At 46.8% G+C, this 23,745-nt stretch overlaps 1 protein-coding gene across 1 annotated transcript in view; it reads left to right on the top strand.

Annotated features, from left to right (window-relative positions):
* Positions 1-22,979: 22,979 nt before the first annotated feature.
* The window catches only part of LOC140491625 (solute carrier family 13 member 2-like), a 46,942-nt gene continuing 46,176 nt past the window's right edge, over positions 22,980-23,745 (top strand). The window contains exon 1 of the mRNA XM_072590079.1: positions 22,980-23,110. Within this exon, the coding sequence (XP_072446180.1) occupies positions 23,006-23,110 (105 nt within the window). The 5' untranslated portion in view covers positions 22,980-23,005. The remainder of the gene's footprint in view (positions 23,111-23,745) is intronic.

The following is a 23,745-nucleotide window of genomic DNA, read 5'->3' as shown; positions in this document are numbered from 1 at the left end:
GGCACAGTTCCAAATTCTGTCATCTCCGAACTCTCCGATAACACAAAGAAGTGTAATCTTTTTTGGATGATTGTGCCAGGCCCTTGAGTTGGTTAATAACTTCTTGCAGGTTATTGCTGACTGAGGCTCCACAAGCTCTTTGCCCTGGTGAGGTAAATAATTGCATTCCACTCAGCACAGATTCTTTGTGATGATACCAGGATGAGAGCTTTCGCTATGAGAACAGATTACAGGACTGCAAAGGCTGAATGGCCTAATCCTTCCTTCTATATTCTCTTCTTAATTGAGGAACAAATCCTTTGTGTAAGACCTAAGAAAAGGTTCAACATCCAAAGGAGTGTTGAGAACATGAAAATAGAAAGAAAAACCTGCATTTCTCTAGCACCTTTTGCTACCTCAGAGCATCCCAAATTGCAATACAGCCAATTGGAAATGTCATCCTTCTTATAGACCAGGAAATATGTAACGTCCCATAATAATGGGGAGTCAATGTAGGCTTACAGGTGCAGCAGGTGATGGGTGAGAGCAGGACTGGGTGTTTACTGAGAGCAGGCATTGGCTGAGCTGAGATTTCGGAAGTTTGGAAGGCAGAGACCAGGCACGAGCAATAACATTGTCAGGTAAATATAGCTGACGATCATTCAGCAGTTTTATGAGATAGATTGTTTTCAGGGAAGTGTCCTCAGAATTGTCTTTTGTCCTTGGATTTCTATCAGGTCATAAACTTTAACAACTCAGATCTCCAGAATTATGCCTCATTTAGAAGTGATGAACTAACATTTTAGTTTTCATAGATAGCAACACTCAGAGGCTTCTAAACAGACTCCGGCCTCTTGCATAAAGAATAACAACACAGAGCTTAATATGTCAGATTCACCTTTGGAACATACTTCTGCAGCTTTATTAAGAAGTCTTCCATGCAGAACTTTATCAAATGTCTTTTGCAAGTTGTAGATCTCCAATGTTTGTGAACCCCTGTCCCAGTTATTTCGGGTGTTCTCTCATTGTGGATGCTGTGGCTCAGACTTGATACAGCCTTCCTCCAACAAACTGGTCATCATTGATTCTGAAAAGCCGTACCTCCTTCCATCTTGTTCTTGCTTATTGAATACATTAATCAGTTCTTCAATCATTGAAGTCAAAGCTCATCCACAAGCCCCCTACTTCTTACCTGTGGCTTTTCAGATACTCTGTCCCTGTTCTGGGAGTGTTTGCAGGCGACACTGTCGAGGGAGCTTCACTCTATATCTATAGACACCGAGTAAAGCTCCCTCTCTACTGTTCCGCATTGAAAACTGCCTGGACTGGGACAGCATGGAGTTAGACACAAGTAAAGCTCCCTCTACACTGTCCCCATTAAACACTCCCAGGACAGAGACAGCACGGGGTTAGACACAGAGTAAAGCTCCCTTTGCACTGTCCCTGTCAAACACTCACAGGACATGGACAGCATTGAGGTAGATATAGAGTAAAGCTCTCTATGAACTGTCACTATCAAACGCTACCAGGACATTCACAGTACGGGGTTAATTACATTAAAAAATGAACAGATATTTGGTTTCGGGTCCAGTGACCCTTCTTCAGAACCCTTCAATTCTGATGGGTGGTCATGAGATGTGAAACGTTAACTCTGACTTCTCTCTGCAGATGTTACCAGACCTGCTGAGATTTTCCAACAATTTTAATTTTGGATTTCCAGCATCTGCAGTTCTTTTGGGATTTTTTTAACGTAAATGTGGACACTCAGCACTCTCTAAGGGACCATGAGTAAATGTGAATGGGTTGAGACTAGAAGCCAGGACAACTGGTTCAGAATTGTTGGGATTTACTGCACTGTTATAAATGTGATAATTATAAATGTTTGAACTTTGAGAATAGTTTAATTAACAAACAATGGAGTATGTGTGACCTGCTCCTAATCCTGTCCCTGTTGAGACACACTGACCGTGTTTGTGAGTTTTTTAAATAGAGCTGGGAGATCCGCCAGAGCTTGGTTCAACCGAGTAAATCTCCAAGGTAACACTGAGAGGGAAAAGCTGCACTTCCCAAAAACAAACAACTAAAGTGATCTGGGACAGCATCACACTAACAGAAAGGACTTACTTAAACACAAAAGCTAAGATCAGCAAAGATCCTGCTGAATGGAAAAGATACAAAGACCAATAAAGACAAATAAGAGCAACTAAAAGGGATTATGAAAGGAAATTTGGTAGGGACATCAAAGTTAATAAGAAATTTTATAGTTAGATTAGGGGAAAGTGGGTGATCAGGAACAATGTTCGTCCACTAAAGATTGAAAGTGGGGATATTACCAATGATAATGGGGAAATTGTAGACATATTGAATAATTACTTTGCCTCAGTATTTATAGTAGAAAAGGATGACAGCATGCCTGAAGTCTGGGGGAAATTAATTGTGGATCAGGAACAGGGCCTGAAAAGAATTAAAGCAGGTAAAAGATCAGGGATGGCATGGTGGTTCAGTGCTCAGCACTGCTGCCTGAGAGTACCAGGGACGTGGGTTCGATTCCAGCGTCAGGTAACTGACTTTGTGGAGTTTGCACATTCTCCCCCGTGTCTGCGTGGGTTTCCTCCTACAATCCAAAGATGTGCAGGTCCGGTGAATTGGCCACGCTAAATTGCCTATAGTGTCAGGGACACGCTCAGTGACTTCCTCCACCCCTACTGCCATGTTTGCCACCACTTCCGCCCCCACCAACGCCACTCACCTGCATTCTGCTGACATGCCCCCCACAGACCCCACTGTCACCATTCCCACCCCCCCAGAACCCTGAGGGGAACACTGCCCCTGCTTATGACTCCACCCCCCTTTCCCCCCACCATTACACCCACTCCAGTTACAGGCTCCGCCCCCACTCCCAGCTCTACACCCACACCAGATCCCAGCCCTGCCGAGTTTTCACCATCCCCCCCCAGACCTCCCCCTCACTGAGGACGAATGATCAGTCCTCAGCAAAGGACTCCCCTTCACCCCCTCTGTCTAAGCATCAATGAATTTAGTACACGTCGTGATGTCGAACACTTCTTCCGTCGCCTCCGCCTCCGAGCTTACTTTCACAATCAGGATTCCCGCCCACCTTCCGAGGACCCCTTCGCCCACCTCCAACACACTCCATCCACCTGGACACCCCGCGCTGGCCTATTACCTGCCCTCTACCTCTTCATTTCCAACTGCCGCCGGGACATTAACCGCCTCAACCTGTCTACCCCCCTCCCCCACTCCAACCTCTCACCCTCACAACGCGCAGCCCTCCAATCCCTCTGCTCTAATCCCAACCTCACCATCAAGCCAGCGGATAAAGGGGGCGCAGTGGTCGTCTGGCACACTGACCTCTACACCACTGAAGCCAAACGCCAACTCGAGGACACCTCCTCCTATCGTTCCCTGGACCATGACCCCACCCCCCCATCACCAAACCATCATCTCCCAGACCATACAGAACCTCATCACCTCAGGAGATCTCCCACCCACAGCTTCCAACCTCATAATCCGGGAACCCTGCACTGCCCGGTCCTACCTCCTTCCCAAGATCCACAAGCCTGACCACCCTGGCCGACCCATTGTCTCAGCATGCTCCTGCCCCACTGAACTCATCTCTACCTACCTTGACACTATCCTATCCCCCCGAGTCCAGGAGCTCCCCACATATGTTCGAGTCACCACCCACCCCCTTCACCTCCTCCAAGACTTCCGTTTCCCCGGCCCCCAACGCCTCATCTTCACCATGGATATCCAATCCCTCTACACCTCCATCCGCCATGACCAGGGCCTCCAAGCCCTCTGTTTCATCCTCTCCCGATGTCCCCAACAGTACCCTTCCACCGACACTCTCATTCGTTTGGCCGAACTGGTCCTCACCCTTAACAATTTCACCTTCGAATCCTTCCACTTCCTCCAGTCCAAAGGCGTAGCCATGGGCACACGTATGGACCTCAGCTATGCCTGTCTCTTTGTTGGCTACGTAGAACAGTCCATCTTCTGTAATTACACCAGCACCACTCCCACCTCTTCCTCTGCTCCATTGCTGACTGCATTGGCGACACCTCGTGCTCCCGCGAGGAGGTTGAGCAATTCATCAACTTCGTCAACACATTCCACCCTGACCTTAAATTCACCTGGACCATCTCTGACACCTCCCTCCCCTTCCTGGACCTCTCCATCTCCATTAATGACGACCGACATGACACCGACATTTTTTACAAACCCACCGACTCCCACAGCTACCTGGATTACACCTCTTCCCACCCCACCTCCTGCAAAAATGCCATCCCATATTCCCAAATCCTCCGCTTCTGCCGTATCTGCTCCCAGAAGAACCAATTCACCACAAAATACACCAGATGGCCTCCTTCTTTAGAGACCACAATTTCTCTTCCCACGTGGTTAAAGATGCCCTCCAGCGCATCTCGTCCACATCCTGCACCTCCGCCCTCAGACCCCACCCCTCCAACCGTAGCAAGGACAGAGCGCACCTGGTCCTCACCATCCACCCTACCAACCTTCGCATAAACCAAATCATCCTCTGGCATTTCTGCCACCTCCAAACGGACCCCACCACCAGGGATATATTTCCCTCCCCACTCCTTTCCGCCTTCCACAAAGACCGTTCCCTCTGCGACTACCTGGTCAGGTCCACGCCCCCCCCTACAACCCACCCTCCCATCCTGGCACCTTCCCCTGCCACCGCAGGTATTGCAAAACCTGTGCCCACACCTCCTCCCTCACCTCCATCCAAGGCCCTAAAGGAGCCTTCCACATCCATCAAAGTTTTACCTGCACATCCACCAATATCATTTATTGTATCCATTGCTCCCGATGCGGTCTCCTCTACACTGGGGAGACTGGACACCTCCTAGCAGAGCGCTTTAGGGAACATCTCTGGGACACCCGCACCAATCAACCACACCGCCCCGTGGCCCAACATTTCAACTCCCCCTCCCACTCTGCCGAGGACATGGAGGTCCTGGGCCTCCTTCACCGCCGCTCCCTCACCACCCGATGCCTGGAGGAAGAACGCCTCATCTTCTGCCTCAGAACACCTCAACCCCAGGGCATCAAAGTGGACTTCAACAGTTTCCTCATTTCCCCTTCCCCCACCTCACCCCAGTTCCAACCTACCAGCTCAGCACTGTCCCCATGACTTGTCCTACCTGCCTATCTCCTTTTCCACCTATCCACCTCACCCTCCTCCTTGACCTATCACCTTCATCCCCTCCCCCACTCACCCATTGTACTCTATGCTACTCTCTCCCCACCCCCACCCTCCTCTAGCTTATCTCTCCACCTTTCATTCCTCTATTCCTGATGAAGAGCTTATGCCCGAAACGGCGATTTTCCTGCTCCTCGGATGCTGCCTGAACTGCTGTGCTTTTCCAGCGCCACTCTAATCTAGAATCTGGTTTCCAGCATCTGCAGTCATTGTTCTTACCCTGTTTTTACCTAAATGTAGGCTAGGGGATTGGGTCGGGGTGGGTTACTCTTCAGAGGGTCGGTGTGGATTTATTGGGCTGAAGGACCCATTTCCATACTATAGGGAATCTAATCTAATCAGTATTGAGGAAATTAGTAGAATAAAAGAGTGACAAATTCCCCAGGACCTGATGGTTTCCTTCAGAGGGTGTTAAAGGAACGAGGGGAGCATATTTTAGATGTACTTTTCGAGCTCCCTAGATATAGGAGTCATCCCTCCACGTTGGAAAATTGCATTTCACTCCTTTTGTTTTAAGAAGGTTGAGAGAGGAAAATCAAGGAATTACAGACCAGTTAGCCTAACATTTGTGGTGGGGCAGTTGTTGGAGTCTATAATCAAAGATGGGGTCACTGAATATCTTGGAAGTTTCCAGTTAATCGAGGAGAACCAGCATGGATTCCTGACAGGTAGGTCATGCCTGACAAACCTCGTTGAATTTTTTGAAGAGGTGACTAAAGTAGTGGAATGCTTATGGATGTTGATTATGTGGACTTCCAGAAAGCAGTTGATAGCGTCCCACATAAGAAGAGTTTGCTAACTAAAGTAGCAGCCCATGAATTGAGGACAAGTTACTAACCTGGCAGGGAAATTGATTGGCAGGGATAATGGGGAGGTACTCAAAATGGCAGGATGTGACTGAAATAACTCCACAGAGGCTGGCATCCTGTGATCAAGTCACCCTTTATTTACACTTTGAAAGTCCTTGACACTGATCCAGCTCCCTCAGAGCCAGCAGGATGTCTGACACTCCTGTCTATTTTTGTCAGCCAGGGCTCCCTGATTGGACCAGATTAATAGCCCCAATCAGGGAACTCCTATTCTACGAGGTCAAGTTAGTTAACCCTGTTACAATCACAACAGTGACCAGTGGTGTTCCACAAGGATTTGTATTAGGCTGCCAATTATTCACATTATTTTTAATGACTTGGATAATAGCCTCCAAAGTCCCATGCTCCAGATTTGCTGAAGAGACAAAGTTAGGTGGCGTTGTAGACAGTGTTGATGAACACATTAAATTACGCAGGGATATTGATAGATTAGGTGAATGGGAAAAACTGTGGCAGATGGGGTTCAATATAAGTGTGAGGTTATCCATTTTGGACTGAGAAAGGACAGATCGATCAGGGAACTTTCTAGAAGGTATGGAATTAAAATAAATGGATATCCAAAGACATTTGGGGGTTCAGATGTGTAGATGTTTAAAATGTCATGACGAGGTACAGAAAATAATACAGAAAGCTAATGGAATTCTGGTATTTCTATCGAGAGGACTGGAGTATAAGGACACAGATGTTACGCTATGATTATACAGAACCCTGGTTAGATCCCACTGGGAGCAGATCTGGGTACCACACCTCAGGGAGGCTACATTGGCCTTGGAGGGTGTACAACATGGGTTTACAAGAATGATCCCTGGGGTTCATGGGTTAAGGTTTGAGGAGAGATTATACAAATTAGGCCTGTTTTCTCTCGGTGTAAGGATAATCTGATCCAAGTTGTCAAGATATGAACAGGAAAAGACAGGGAAGGTAAAGATTGCCTATTTCCCCTGGTTGGGGATTCTAGAACAAGGGGCATGGTCTGAGAATTATGGCCAGACTGTTCAGGAGAGATGTTAAGAAGCACTTCTAGACACAGAGTATGTAATTTTGAAATGTTGTTATTTTATTAATTACAAGTACTGAGTATATACAGCACAGAAACAGAGCATTCACCCCAAACACTCAGTGCTGCTGTTTGTATTTCAGACAATTCACACCCCGTATCTCTGACTCTTCAGAAATCTTCCTAGATTAGATTAGATTAGATTACTTACAGTGTGGAAACAGGCCCTTCGGCCCAACAAGTCCACACCGCCCCGCTGAAGCGCAACCCACCCATACCCCTACATCTACCCCTTACCTAACACTACGGGCAATTTAGCATGGCCAATTCACCCTAACCTGCACATCTTTGGACTGTGGGAGGAAACCGGAGCACCCGGAGGAAACCCACGCAGACACGGGGAGAACGTGCAAACTCCACACAGTCAGTCGCCTGAGTCGGGAATTGAACCCAGGTCTCTGGCGCTGTGAGGCAGCAGTGCTAACCACTGTGCCACCGGGCCGCCCTATTCTCTCTCTTCTCTTGTACATTTCCGGTTTCCTTTCCAAACCCTACTCCCCAGACATGCCCTGTGGGGTGTGAGCTCCACATTCTAACCACACTCTGAAGAAACACTGTCCTCCTGAATTTCCCGTTGGTTTGTTTGTGAAAGTCTTGTACTTGTGTGCTCTTGTTTTCGGTTCTCTAACAAGTGAAAACATTTCCCTGACGCCCAACTTTATCAAACTCATTCATAACTTTCAATCAATCTCTGAAGTATGTCTTTTCTAAAGATTAAAGTTCCATCATGCCCAATCTTTTGTGATAACTGCTATCTCTCAAAGGCTGGTTTCTTCCTTGTAAATCCTTTGTTGTATCTTGCCCTCTCGTTATCATAGAGAGCAGAGCTGTGTAGGTGGGGAGGACTAAGCTATCAGGTAATGTTCTGGGGATCAGGGTCCAAATCCTGCTTTGGCAGACGGTTGAATTAGAATTCCGGTTTAACGGTCCGGTGATAATACCACCAGGCCGTTGCCTACCCTCTTTCTGCTTTGTGGAGCTGGTCTAGCACGGCCTGGGCGATGGGAACCATCATGGCGGTGGTTGCTGTGTTACTGATCCACATCGACAGGAAGGCTGTCACACCCATGAACCCCATCATTAACCTGGAAAGGAACAGGCCACAATAACACAAAGTGCTTCTCAATCAGGGCAACGATCAGAATGTTCTCATCCTTGTTCACAAATCGCTACATGGCTTTTGCCCTCCCTCTATCTCTCTTATCTCCTCAAACCCCTATTACCCTCCAGTTACTCCACACTCTCGCCCAGTTCTGGCCCCTTGACCCTCCCGGTTTCCTTTGCCCCACTATTGGTGGGCGAGCCTTCAGCTGTCTGTGTCTCACGTTCTGGAACTCCCTCTGTAACTGCCCCTACACCCCACCCCCCTGCCACAGTGGACTGCAGCAGTTCCAGAAGGCAGCTCACTGTCACCTTCCCCGGGGCAGCGAGGGATGGGCAATAAATGCTGAGCCCAGCCAGCGACACCCATATTTGTATGGTTGTGAGAATGAAGTGGTGTGGCCATTTGTTTGGGAATCTGACTCAAGAGGCTACAGACACAACCATCACCGAGAATATGGGTGGTATGATGGCTCCGTGGTTAGCACTGCTGCCTCACAGCACCAGGGACCCAGGTTTGATTCCAGCCTTGGGCGACTGTCTGTGTGGAGTTTGCACTTTCTCCTCATGTCTGTGTGGGTTTCCTCCCATAGTCCAAACATGTGCAAGTCAGGTGAATTGGCCATGCATTAGTCAGAGGGAAACGGATGTAGGTGGGTTACTTTTCAGAGGGTCAGTGTGGACTGGTTGGGCCGAATGGCCTGTTTCCACACTGTAGGGAATTTAATCTAATCTAAAACTGAATTGGGTATGGGGATGGAAATCTTGCTGCTGCCACTCCTCTCCACACCCATGTGTGAGCTGTGGTACTCTCTGAGTGTGTGCAAATCTCTGCACAGGTGTTTGTATGTGCACACTTATGTATGAGTGTGAATCTGTGTGTACCTCAGTTGTAGGACAGTGTGCATGTGAGAGAGAATGTGTGTGTACGTGTGTGCATGTATATATGTGTGTGTGTGTGTGTGTGTGTGTGTGTGAAACCAGTTGGAATTGATTACATTAATGAAGGAGTTGAGAGAGCCTTTTTCCTTGGATGGTGATAGCTAGCATCAGGGGACATAGCTTTACATTGAGGGTTAATAGATATAGGACAGATGTCAGAGGTAGGTTCTTTACTCGGAGAGTAGTAGGGGTGTGGAACACATTGCCTGCAACAGTAGCTAGAGAAGTGATTGCTGGGCCGCATGCTGAGATATTTGTATCATCGATAGTCACAGGTGAGGTGTTGTAAGACTGGAAGTTGGCTGACGTGGTGCCAATATTTAAGAAAGGTGGAAAGGACAAGCCAGGGAACTATAGATTGGTGAGCCGGATGTTGGTGGTGGGCAAGTTGTTGGAGGGAATCCTGAGGGACAGGATGTACAAGTATTTGGAAAGGGAAGGACTGATTAGGGATAGTCAACATGGCTTTGTGCATGGGAAATCATATCTCACAAACTTGATTGAGTTTTTTGAAGAAGTAACAAAGAGGATTGATGAGGGCAGAGCAGTAGTTGTGATCTATATGGACTTCAGTAAGGCGTTTGACAAGGTTCCCCATGGGAGACTGATTAGCAAGGTTAGATCTCATGGAATACAGGGAGAACTAGCCATTTGGATACAGAACTAGCTCAAAGGGAGAAGACAGAGGGTGGTGGTGGAGGGTTGTTTTTCAGACTGGAGGCCTGTGACCAGTGGAGTGCCACATGGATCGGTGCTGGATCCACTACTTTTTGTCATTTATATAAAGAATTTGGATGTGAGCACAAGAGGTATAGTTAGTAAGTTTGCAGATGACATCAAAATTGGAGGTGTAGTGGACAGCGAAGAGGGTTACCTCAGATTACAACAGGATCTGGACCAGATGGGCCAATGGGCTGAGAAGTGGCAGATGGAGTTTAATTTAAATAAATGCGAGGTGCTTAATGGTAAGGTCCTAGGAAGTGTTGCTGAACAAAGAGACCTTGGAGTGCAGGTTCATAGCTCCTTGAAAGTGGAGTCGCAGGTAGATAGGATAGTGAAGAAGGTGTTTGGTATGCTTTCCTTGGGAGGTCAAGTTGTGGCTGTATAAGACATTTGTTGGATCACTGTTGGAATATTGTGTGCAATTCTGGTCTCCTTCCTATCAGAAGAATGTTGTGAAACTTGAAAGGGTTCAGAAAAGATCTACAAGGATGTTGCCAGGGTTGGACAATCTGAGCTATAGGGAGAGGTTGAACAGGCTGGGGCTGTTTTCCCTGGAGCGTCGCAGGCTGAAGGGTGACCCTGTAGAAGATTGTAAAATTATGAGGGGCATGGATAGGGTAAATAGATAAGGTCGGGGAGTCCAGAACTAGAGGGTATAGGTTTAGGGTGAGAGGGGAAAGATATAAAAGAGACCTAAGGGGCAACTTTTTCACACAGAGGGTGGTATGTGTATGGAATGAGCTGCCAGAGGAAGTGGTGGAGGCTGGTACAATTACAACATTGAAAAGGCATTTGGATGGGTATATGAATAGGAAGGGTTTGGAGGGATATGGGCCGGGTGCTGGCAGGTGGGACTAGATTGGGTTGGGATATCTGGTCGACATGGACGGGTTGGACCGAAGGGTCTGTTTCCATGCTGTACATCTCTATGACTCTGAGTAGTAGACCCACCAACTTTCAGGGTATTTAAATGATCATTGGATAAATATACGGGTGAAAATGGCATCCTGTCGGTTGGATGGGCTTCAGATAGGTTCCACAGGTCAGTGCAACATCGAGGGCCGAAAGGCCTGTACTTTGCTGTATTGTTCTATGTTCTATAGGTTGTCTGGTGTCAGACTCTGTGTTGTTGTGGAATTGCTAATTGATTGTGTGTTAGGCAGTGAATCAGAGCAACATTATACGGATGAGTTAAACATTCACCACAAGGTCCAGTTATATGTGGAAAGCTATAACTTAAGTACATGAGACTATAACTAAATTACTTTAGTACCGAGAACAAAGGGGAAATATTTCCAGATGAATTATTGTCAGAGAATCGAGGTGTAGAAACATAGAAAATAGGAGGAGGCCATTCAACCCCTCGAGCCTGCCCTGCCTTTCAATATGATCATGGCTGATCATTGAACTCCATACTCTAATGCTGCCCTGTCCCCACGGATCCCTTGCTCCCTTTAGCCAAGAGCTATATCTACCTCCTTGAAACCGCAATGATTTGACCTCAGCCACTTTTTGTGGCAGTGAATTCCACAGACTTGCCACTCTCTGGGTGAAGACATGTCTCCTCATCTCTGTGTGAAATGGTTTACCCAGTATCCTGAGACAATGATACCTGGTTCTGGACTCTCCATTATTGGGATCATTGTGCATTTACCCTGTCGGGCCCTGTTTGAATTTTACAGGTTTCTATCCAATTTCCCTCTCCCCCCCCCCCCCCCCCCCCCACCTCCAATTCTTCTAAACTCTGGTGAATACAATTCGAACTGACCCAATCTGTCCCATGTTGGTCTTGCCTTGCCACAAATCAATTTGGTGAACCTTCACTGCACTTCCTCTCTCGCAAGAACATCCTTCCTCAGACAAGGAAATAAAAACTACGTAGAATATTCTAGATGTGGTTTCACAAGTGCCCTGTGTAATTGCAACAAGACATTCTTGTTCCTATACGCGAATCCTCTCGTTATGAAAGCCAATATGTAGTTCGCCTCCTTTACTGCCCACTGTACCTGCATGTTTTTAGTAACTGGTGCACAAGAACTCCCAGGTCTCATTGCACATTCCCCTCTTTCAATTTGCAGCCATTCAAACAATGATCTTCTGCCTTATTTTTGCTACCAAAGTGGATAACCTCATATTTATCCACATTGTAGTACATCTTCTACGCATTTGCTGGCTCACTCAGCCTGTCCAAATCATGCTGCAACATCTCTGCATCTTCCTCACAACACATTCTTTCACCCAGCTTTGTGTCATTTGCACATGTTGAGATGTTTCATTCCAGTTTCCTCATCTGAATCATCAACATATACTGTGAACAGTTGGGGTCCTAGGACTGATTTTTTTTAGATTAGATACTCAATGTGGAAACTGGCCCTTCGGCCCAACAAGTCCACACCGACCCACCGAAGCGTAACCCACCCAGACCCATTCCCCTACATTTACCCCTTCACCTAACACTACAGGCAATTTAGCACGGCCAATTCACCGAACCAGAGGACACGGCTTAAAAATACGGGTTAGACCATTTAGGACAGAGATGAGGAGAAACATCTTCACCCAGAGAGTGGTGGCTGTGTGGAATGCTCTGCCCCAGAGGGCAGTGGAGGCCCAGTCTCTGGGTTCATTTAAGAAAGAGTTGGATAGTGGAATCAAGGGTTATGGAGATAAGGCAGGAACAGGATACTGATTAAGGATGATCAGCCATGATCATATTGAATGGTGGTGCAGGCTCAAAGGGCAGAATAGCCTACTCCTGCACCTATTGTCTATATTGTCTAACCTGCACACGTTTGGACTGTGGGAGGAAACCGGAGCACCCGGAGGAAACCCACGCAGACACAGGGAGAATGTGCAAACTCCACACGGTCAGTCGCCTGAGGCGGGAAATGAACCCGGGTCTCTGGCGCTGTGAGGCAGCAGTGCTAACCACTGTGCCACCGTGCCACCCGTGATCTCTATGGTATCCCACTAGTGGCTGCATGCCTTTCGGAAAAAGCCCTATTTATTCCTACTCATTGTTTATTTTCCGCTGACCAGTTTTCTATTCATGTCAATACACTACACCCAATCCCATTCACTTTAATTTTATACATGAATCACTTACATGGGACTTTATTAAAAGCCTTATAAAAGTCAAAATAAACCACATCACTGGTTCCCCATGATCAACTCGACCAATTACATCATCAAACGATTCCAGGAAGTTTGTCAAACATGATATCGATCCATGCTAACTAGGTCTGGTTCTACCACTGTTTTCTAAGTACTCTGGTATAAAATCCTTGATAATGGACTGTAGCATCCTCCCTACTACTGACTTCAGACTCACTGCTCCATAATTCCCTGTTTTCTATCTGTCTCCATTTTGAGGTAGTGTGGTTACATTAGTTACCCTCTAATCTGTAGGAACTGTTCCAGAGTTTAAATAATCTTGGAGGATGACCACCCTTGCATCCACTAAGTCACTTCCATAAGTACACCGGGATGTAGATTATCCAGTCCTGGGGATTTATCAGCCATCAATCCATCAACATCTCCAACACCATTTCTCTACTAATACATATTTGCTTCAGTTAGTCCCTCTCACTGAATCCTGTGTTCCCCACCTTTTCTGGTACTTTATTTATGTCCTCCTTTGTGAATACAGAAACAAAGTTTGAACTTAGTTTGTCAGCCACTTCTTTCTTCCTCATTATAAATATCTCCTGTTCCTGACTCTAAGGGGCCCACATTAGATTTCACTAATCCTTTTCTCCCTCCATATCGAAAGATGCTTTTACTGTTCCTATGTTTCCCATATGCATATTCTTAGACTCTAGTTTCCCTTTCTTAATCAATCCCTTATGTTGAGATTGTAACGAGAGCAGCCAGCTGGACCCTTATAGAATAGGAGTTCTCTGATTGGGGCTGTAAATCTGGTCCCATCAGGGAGCCCTGAATGACAGATAAAAAAGGGGAATATCAGAGAAACTGACACTCTGAGAGCTGACTCTGTATGAGGCAGAAGTGGGTACTGCAGATACTGGAGATTAGAGTCAAGATTAGTGTGGTGCTGGAAAAGCATAGCAGGTCAGGCAGCATCTGAGGAGCAGGAAACATCGGCAAAAGCCCTTCATCGGGAATGATAGCCTCTTGATGAGGCCGTACTAGATTCAAGGACTGCTCATGTGTAAATAAAGGGGGATTTGGTGATGGGATGCTGGCCTGTGTGGGGTTGTTTTTCCTTGATCCTCCCTTGCTGACTTCTGAACACCTCCCAACCTTCAGGTCTATTAAAGATCAACCCCACCCTGACAATGTTTTTCTACAACCTCTCCCATCGGGGAGAAGGTACAGAAGCCTGAACACTCACACCAGCCGGTTTTTGTAACAGTTTCTACCCTGCTGTTGTTAGAATGCTGAATGGACTCACAAACTCTTTTAACATTTGCCTCTACCTATGTTTTTGTTTTTGCCACTTTTTACCTACTATTTACTTATCTGTGCTATTTAACTTTGTGACCTGCCTGTATTGCTCACAAGACAAAGCTTTTCACTGTGCCTCGGTTCATGTGACAATCAATTCAAATCAGTTCAATTCATTTTTCTTACCAATTTGTATGCCACATTTTCCATCTCTAACCTCCCCATAAGCCAAGGTTTGCCTCTGAGGAAGGATCGCTGGACCCAAAACGTTAACTCAGATTTCTCTCCTCAGATGCTGCCAGACCTTCTGAGCTTTTCCAGCAACTTCTGTTTTTGTTTCTGTTCTCCTTGCACCAGTCAGGAAGAAGGAATTTTTGAAGTTAACCCTTTGAATGTTTGAAATTTGCTATCCACTGTCATTTCTAGCAGGAACATTTCCCAATGCATCACAGCAAACTCACACCCCATCGACGGGAGATTCCCTTCTGAATATCGAACACCGTAGTCACAGAATCAGCAATACCACTCTCCACCTTGATGAAGAATTCGATCATGTTATGGTCACTCACCCCAAGGGCTGTCTCACAGCTACATTCCCCGTACTTCTTTCCCATTATGTCATACCTGGTGTCTTGTTCGCTAGATGGATCCTCAATGTATTGGTTTACACAACCCTCTTGTATACACTCCAGAAATGCCTGCCTCCTACTGAGGGAGCGCCGCACTGTCGGAGGGTCAGTGCTGAGGGAGCGCCACACTGTCGGAGGGTCAGTGCTGAGGGAGCGCCACACTGTCGGAGGGTCAGTGCTGAGGGAGCGCCGCACTGTCGGAGGGTCAGTGCTGAGGGAGCGCCGCACTGTCAGAGGGTCAGTGCTGAGGGAGCGCCGCACTGTCGGAGGGTCAGTGCTGAGGGAGCGCCGCACTGTCGGAGGGTCAGTGCTGAGGGAGCGCCGCACTGTCGGAGGGTCCGTGCTGAGGGAGCGCCACATCATCGTATCACATAAAACCTCTTCTGGTGTCTTGGCCAACATGTGTGTCTGAAGAGAACATCACAAAAACCAGCAATCTGGTCATGATTACATTGCTGAATTTGTGGGTGCTTTCTGTAAGCAAATTCACTCAGTAACTTTGTACATGAAAACGGAGACAATAAAATTTCTGAGCGCATCTCCAAAACACTTTAGGATGGACGATTGTTGAGGAAGGAAGAGAAACCCTCTCTTTCTTTTGTCCAATCCTGGAACAGGTCAGATTGAGTGAATTTGAAATGGGACTAGAAGGCTAGAGTTAAGCTGACTGGAGGAATATGTTCTCATTGTTCACATTATTACTGTGAACAATAAATAGAAGGGTGAGGGTGGGGCTGGGGGTAAGGTAGCTGGGAACACAATAGGTGGATGAGGTGGGGAGTAATGATGATAGGTGAGAGAGGAAGGTGGAACAGATAGGTGGGAAGGAAGATGGACAGATAGGACTGTTCAAGAGGGCGGTGCCGAGTTGGAGTGTTGGATCTGGGATAAGGTGAGGGGGAGGGGAAATGAAGAAACTGGTGAAGTCCACATTGATGCCATCGGGCTGGAGGGTCCCAAGGTGGAAGATAAGGCGTTCTTCCTCCAGGCATTGGGTGGTTAGGCAGTGGAAAAGGAGGAGGCCCAGGACTTGCATGTCCTTGGCAGAGTGGGAGGGGGAGTTGAAGTGTTCGGCCACAGGGCGGTGGGGTTGTTTGGTGTGTGTGTCCCAGAGATGTTCTCTGAAACACTTCACAAGTTGGCATCCTGTCTCCATGATGTAGAGAAGACCACATCGAGAGTAACAGACACAGGAGATGAGGTGGGTTGATGTGCAGGGAAATCTCTGCCAGATGTGAAATAATGTATCCACATTTTTCTGAGTGATCAGCTGAGAGGGCTGTGTCTGTTGATGAATTCATTTAGTGAGAGCAGAATCTGGGTTCACTCAATCCCTGGACAATTTACCATTACCGTTAATAAAAAGAATATTGTTTTAATTAGGGCATTGTCATCCCACAAGTGTAGAGTTTTCTAGTATAACATCAGAAAAGTAATGTCCAGAACTGATAGAAATTGAAAGAACTGTGGATGCTGTAAATGAGAAACAAAAACAGAGATTGCTGGAAAAGCTCAGCAGGTCTGGCAACATCTGTGAGGATAGAGATAAACATTTCTCCCTGGTTGGGGAGGCTAAGCATAGGACAGAGGCTTCCAATCCGAGCAGGAGAGAAACTGTGGAGCACAAAGGGCAATAAAAGTCTCAAAAGTGATCCTGGTGTTGTGTGATTTTTAACTCTGATGAAAACAGCCTCAGCCTTTCCTCATAAGACCTTCCCTCTGTACCAGGCAACATCCAGGTAATTCTCCTCTGAACCCTTTCCAAAGCTTCCACATCCCTCCTATAGTGCGGTGACCAGAACTGTACAAATACTCCACGTGTGGCTGCGCCAGAGTTTTGTACAGCTGCATCATGACCTCGTGACTCTGAAACTCAATCCCTCTACCAATAAAAGCTAACACACCAAATACCATCTTAACAACTCCATCAACTTGGGTGGCAACTTTCAGGAATCTATACATATGGACACCGAGATATCTCTGCTCATCCACGCCATAAAGAATCTTCCCATTAGCCCAGTACTCTTTATTCCTGTTACTCCTTCCAAAGTGAATCACCTCACATTTTTCCACAATAATCTCCATTTGCCACCTCTCAGCCCAGCTCTGCAGTGTATCTATGTCCCTCTGCAACCTGCAACATCCTTCAGCACTATCCACAACTCCATCCGTGAATTTACTAACCCATTCTTCTACGCCCTCATCCAGGTCATTTATAAAATGACAAACAGCAGTAGCCCCAAAACAGATCCTTGCGGTACACCACTAATAACTGATGCAGCTATGTCTAAATCTGAAACTCTGGATTTGTCCTCTCCGCTTCAACTTCTGTCATTCTCTTCCTCACTTTCTGTGACCAAGCTTGATCCTGTCACATGGCCTGGTGTCAAATGTGATTCTCACATTCCCAGCAGAAGGGTCCTGGGATATTGCATTGAGTGAATGGTGCTGCACAACTTGTTTTTATCCCACCTTCTGGAAATCATTTCGCAATTTGAAAGATTTGCCAAAGAAGCGAAAGCTTTCTTTTAATAAATATTTTATATTGGGAAAAAAAATTTTAGGCTTTTTTACAAAATTACAAAACCACTACAAAATATTATGACAACTTTATAATATTAAAGCAATAATAGAAAACAAATTACTACTCTACTCTGCAGACTACTGCAACACAAAAAAACCCCAAAAATACTCTATAAAAACTACAGTTCAATAAATAATCAACAAGAAGGAAGAAAAATAAACAAATGAAATAAAATTAAACCAAGTTATAACAAGGTAACTTACATTCAGTTAAATTACTGCACTCAGCGCAATCTCATTGCAGCTCCCCACCACTAGGAACAGGAGTAAGTAAACCAGTATTTGGGATTCCTCCCCCCCCCACCGAGGGGCCCCCAGACTGACAGACACAGCCCTCAGTGCTATCCAAACGCCCTGATCATTATAGCCAATATGTCTGCATCAATATAATTCAAAAAGGGCTGCCATGCTCTATAAAACAACTCCGTTTTGTGGTGCACCATACTTGTAAGGATGTGCTCCATGACTATCCTACACCAACTCGAGAGTCCCAGGGGATTCTCTGACACCCAACTCGTTAGAATGTTCTCCCTCGCACAGAAAGAAAGAATATTAAACAATTTCTCCCCGTGCACATCCAAAGAGGGAACACTTGGGAGACCCAAAAAGAGGGACAACTTAACCTCAATTCCCAAAACCCTCGCTATGTCGTCCCAATACCTGTGGATCTTGTGGTATGACTACAGGCAGTGAGCAAGAGAACCAACCTCCATTTTACACTTGGGGCACATTGGGGACACTCCTGTCTTGAACTTCGCAAGCCGTTCCGGTGCCTTGTGAGCCCTGTGGAGTACCTTCAGTTGAATAGCCTGGGTCCTATTACAAATTGAGATCTTTCTAACATTTTCCTAGATCTCCTCCCTGTGACCACCAGAAGGGGAAACAGGTTCCATCCCCAAAGTCGGATGGAAGACCCTCCCCACAGGTGTGGCCTCTGATTTCATGAAATTAATTTTATACCGTGGAAACAAACCAAATAGATGAATCACTTGTATCAAGTAGGGCACAGATGTTATTGGATCGGTTAAAAAGAGAAGGACATCATCCACATGGAGGGTAATTTTATACCTGCCTGACCCTACCTCCGGGACAGTCATATTAGGATCCATCCGAATGACTTCTGCCAGCGACGCGATCACCAATGTAAATAGTAGTGGGGAGAGAGGGCATCTTTGATGGCAGCCTCTGCTGACACTAAAACTATCTGACCTTATACCATTAGGGATAACCGATGTTTTCGGGTCACTATACAACACTGCCACCCATTTGGTAAAAACCCCTCCAAGACCAAACTGTTCCATGACATAAAAAAAGGTATGGCCACACTACCCAATCAAATGCTTTCTCTGCATCTAGGGAGACTGCCAAACCCGGGATCGATCTTTGCTGGCATATTTGGACCATATTTAATATGTTTCTATTATTATCAGTACACCTATGGCCCTTAATAAACCCTGTCTGGCTCTCCTTTACAATAAAAGGCAATACCCTCTCCAACCTTAATGCTTGCATTTTCAACACGATTTTAAAATCCACGTTCAGTAACGATAAGGGCCTGTACGAAGTGCAATCTTCTGGGGCTTTTCTGTTCTTAAGGATAAGAGAAATATTTGCTTCTCTCAAAGGAGGTGGGAGGCAGCCCTGACTATATAAGTAATTGTACATATCCAGGAGTGGTACAGCCAGCTTGTAAAATTCCTTATAAAACTCACTTTGAAATCCATCTGGTTCAGGCGCTTTACCACTCTGGAGTGACATCACCACCTCCTGTACTGAGTTGTCAGGGGGGCACTCAAAAAAGGACACCTGCTCTGAGGTTACACCCAAAAGGTCCAAATTCTTTAAAAAAGGACTCCATCTTCCTCATTCTATCCTCACAGCCCTCCGACTGATACAGCTCAAAATAAAGCTTTCTAAGTGCTGCATTAATCTTTTTGGCATTGCAAGTAAGAGTCCCAGCACTCTCCCTGATGGATGTGATAGACTGGGGGGGACATTCGTCTTTCTGGCCCAGCACGCTGGATATCTACCCGGTTTGTCACAGTACTCAAATAATCTCTGTTTCGCAAAACAGATTTCCCTCTTTGCTGTTTGGGAAAGTGCAGCATTCACAGTAGCCCTGAGGGCTGTAATCCTCTGTAATTTAGTTATAGACGCTCTGTCACAGTATGCTAGCTCAGCTGCCTTCAGGTGAGCCTCGAGCAGACGTTACTGTTCTCCCCTCTGTCATTTCCGGGTCGCAGAGTAAGTAATAATCAGACCCCACGCGTAGACCTTGGCAGTCTCCCACAGCACCGATGGGCTGCTGGCTGTACCTAAATTAATATCCCCAAAAATTTTAAACTCCCGCAAAAAATACTCTATAAATTTTCTATCCTTCAGGAGAAAAGGGTCCATGTACCAATGCTGAGAACCCGTCCCAACACCACCGGCTTTGACCGCCATATACACTGCCGCATGGTCAGAAACGGCTATATTCCCTATTCTGCAAGATAGTTCTGAGTTCAAAAAGGTTGATGGGACAAAGAACATGTCAATTCTAGTATAGCACCTATATGGGTTAGAAAAAAAAGGTAAAATCCCTACCTTCGGGGTGAAGACATCCCCACACATCCACCAACCCCAACAGTTCAGGTCCACCAACTGCCTGGATTGTGAAGACATACTCCCAAGACCCCAAGGCATCCTGACCCCTCAGGGACAATAATGTGATTGAAGTTTCCCCCTTTAATTGTATCACATGTCCCGAGTGCCATCAATCTAGAAAGGGCATCCGTTACGAATTTAAAGGGATTTTCCGGGGGGCAGTATACATTCAGAATCCTATACTCCTCTCCATGTAGTAAAGCTTTAAGTATTATGAATCACTCAGACCCATCCTTTATTTGGCCTAATATTTGAAACAGGAGGTACTTCCAGATGAGAATAGCCACTCCTCTGCTTTTCGAGTTAAAAAATGAGAAAAACACCTGGCAGAACCCTCCCTGTTGCAACTTCAAATGCTCCTTATCGGTGTTTATCGTAACAAGGCTACATCAACCCTCTCTTTTCTAAGGCTTGACAGTGTCTTTTTTTCTCTTAATTGGTGAGTGACTCCCCTTAACATTCCAGGTGCACCATTTAAACGAATGACTAGCCATGATCGTCCGAAACAGTCCGAGACCCCCCCCCCCCAGGAAGAAGTACCCCACTCATAGCGTGCCAAGTGAAAACCATAAACAGTTTGTGTAAGTTTAAAAATGCAACCTTCAAAACTACTAAATCAAAACTTCTAAAACGATTTCTACAACATGACAGCATAAATCATAACTGAAAGGAGATTTACCCCCTTGTCCACAGGGGACACTCATACCACCCTATAACCCCACATGACTCCTTCCAGCTGGAGCCGTGCCCCCACCCCAGACAACGTAAAGTAAGGAGAAAAATACCAATATCTTATGACAAGAAAATTAAAAGTGGGCACCCAGCCCGCCCCCTCCATAGGTAGTCTTAGGCACTCCTGGTAGAATAACAACAAAAAAACCTCTCCCTGCATCACCCCACCCCATCCAAAACAAAGGATGATGGGGAGGGAGAGAGAGAGGGGAGAGGAAACAAAAAAAGAAAAGAGATAATTAATACCCCGACATATATTAAAAAGAAGAATGAGACCACCCCCCAACAACCAGGTAAACCAGGCAAGTTACAGAGAAAAAAAGGGGGCAGAATAGAATAATCGTCCATATAATTCCAGCCGATCAGGCTATTTTAGAGCATCCAAGAAGTCCTTTGCCTTTTCTGGTGAATCAAAGTTGAACTCGGACAATGCGTGGCTGAAACACAGTATCGCTGGGTATCTAACGGAATACTGAATATTCCGGTCCCTCATCAAAGGGCTTCCGCTTGCGAATTGCAACCAGGGAGACATCCTAAAAAAGCATGATTTGTGATCCTTTATATACCATAGCCCGGGGATCCTTCCCCAGCGCTCTAGAAGCTTCCAGCATCTTTTGTTTGTCTCTGTAGTGCTGGAGTCCCACTAGGACTGGGTGGGGGTGCTGGTCCGATCCGGGCCTGTGCACTGTGACCCAGTGGGCCTGTTCGACCCTCACCCGGCTTACCTCAGACTCCAGCCTCAGAAACTGTGGGAGCCATTGTTCCAGAAAGCCGACGAGCTGGCCTTCTTCCTCCCGTTCGGGAAACCTCAGCAACTGGATATTCTTCTGACGACCTCGAATGTCAAGATCGTTGACCTGCTCCTCCAAGGCCTGCACTCGCCATTCCAGGGCCTGAGCCTTGGAAGCCGCAGCCCGCTGCCCGAGACTCTGAATCTCCAGGTCATGCCTCTGCAGCATGACCGACATGGATTCCAGTCTGGCCTGGGTCTCTTCCATCGAGGAGTCAATCTTCTCTCGGAGTTTTACAGACTCCAAGATCAGGCTCCGCTCTGCAGGTGAGTCCCCTGGGGCAGTCACAGAGGCCAACGCTGTGACCGTAGGTGTGTCTGTTGTTGCGGGTTGGGGGGGGGGTTCCCTGCCTCATGCGATCCCCATGCTCCCTTCCCCTTAAGTCATCTTGTAAACTGCACCAAACTGTTTCGAACTGGTACTAAATAATTCTAAGGGTTGGGAAATAGTTGTTTGCAACAAATTAAACAGTGAAGGCAGGGTGAATGTCTCACTTTGTCTGGGCTCTGGTGCAGAGCTCGGCAAAGCAGACCGACTGGGTTGCTGCTATCTTGAATCCCCAGAAGTGAAAGGTTATGTGAGGAAACTACACACAGCAAGCAGTCAGGTTCTGGAAAATATTCTCTGGGAAATATAATGGGGGCAGCTACCATACAGGCCATCAATAGAGGCATGAGGCCAGAACAAACTAAGAACAGGAGTAGGCCATTCGGTCCCTCGAGCCCGCTCCACCATTCAACACCAGCATGGCATTGGATAGTTATTTTGGATGAAATAGTGTGCAGGGCTATGGGCAAAAGGATTGGCTCTGGGTAACTATGCTTGTTTGAAGACCATAGTGCAGGAATGATGGGTCAAATTCTGACATGCCACACCTCTGTCCTTTTTTCCAGCGAGTCGATGCCCATCTGTGTCCTGGGTGAGAGAGGTTTGGAGTGGGAGGGGGAATGAGACCCTTTATTGGTGACCTCCTGGGTGGCGGGGGTTGGGGGGTGGGGGGAGGTGGACAGAAGCAGTCTGAGGGATTAAAGTCGTTTCAATACAACAGGAAACGGGAGACCGTACACTCCCACAGATCAATCGCAGAATTGTGACACCACCATTTACCAGAAGCTGCCCAATTATTTCATAAAATCCAACTCCCCCAATAGGGATCGAAACGCTGCGCAGGGAGATAAAGCCAGGCAGGTTAATGTTTAATTCATTTAGTACCGTACAAAACTGGCTCCTGCCCTCTGCTCAGACTTAGTTCACACGGGTTTTGGGGAAGGATTGTGTTCAGGAACTTGCCTGAAGTCATGGGCAGCAGTGCTTGGAGGACTGTGTGGGCTTTCCGAAACCAGCTGATTATAGTCCTGGTACCCCTGTTACTGTTACCGCTGCCTCTGGTCATTCCAACCAAGGTAAGGAGTCAGCTCCCCCAGCCCCTTCACCCTCCCCTTCCCACTGATCCTCCTGAGGGAGGTGAAATCAGGGGAGGTGCAGGGGTCTTGGGGAAGGAACATGGCTGTAATGTGTGTTGTGGGGGAGGGGGTTTGGTCCTGCCCCACGCCCAGGTTAAACAACAAAGTCCTTTCAGTTCTGGCACCAGCACATTTTCAATAACATCATTTCAAAACTGTAACTTGCAACTTGAAAGGGTTCAGAAAAGATTTACAAGGATGTTGCCAGGGTTGGAGGATCTGAGCTACAGGGAGAGGCTGAACAGGCTGGGGCTGTTTTCCCTGGAGCATCAGAGGCTGAGGGGGTGACCTTATAGAGGTTTACAAAACGATGAGGGACATGGATAGGGTAAATAGACAAAGTTTTTTCCCTGGGGTCGGGGAGTCCAGAACTAGAGGGCATAGGTTTAGGGTGAGAGGGGAAAGATATAAAAGGGACCTAAGGGGTAACTTTTTCACGCTGAGGGTGGTGTGTGTATGGAATGAGCTGCCAGAGGAAGTGGTGGAGGCTGGTACAATTACAGCGTTTAAGAGGCATTAGGATGGGTATATGAATGGGAAGGGTTTGGAGGGATATGGGCCGGGTACTGGCAGGT

The sequence above is a fragment of the Chiloscyllium punctatum genome, chromosome 19 (genome assembly GCF_047496795.1).
Source record: "Chiloscyllium punctatum isolate Juve2018m chromosome 19, sChiPun1.3, whole genome shotgun sequence".
Taxonomy (NCBI): Eukaryota; Metazoa; Chordata; class Chondrichthyes; order Orectolobiformes; family Hemiscylliidae; genus Chiloscyllium; species Chiloscyllium punctatum.
This window is presented reverse-complemented; position numbering and strand designations above follow the sequence as displayed.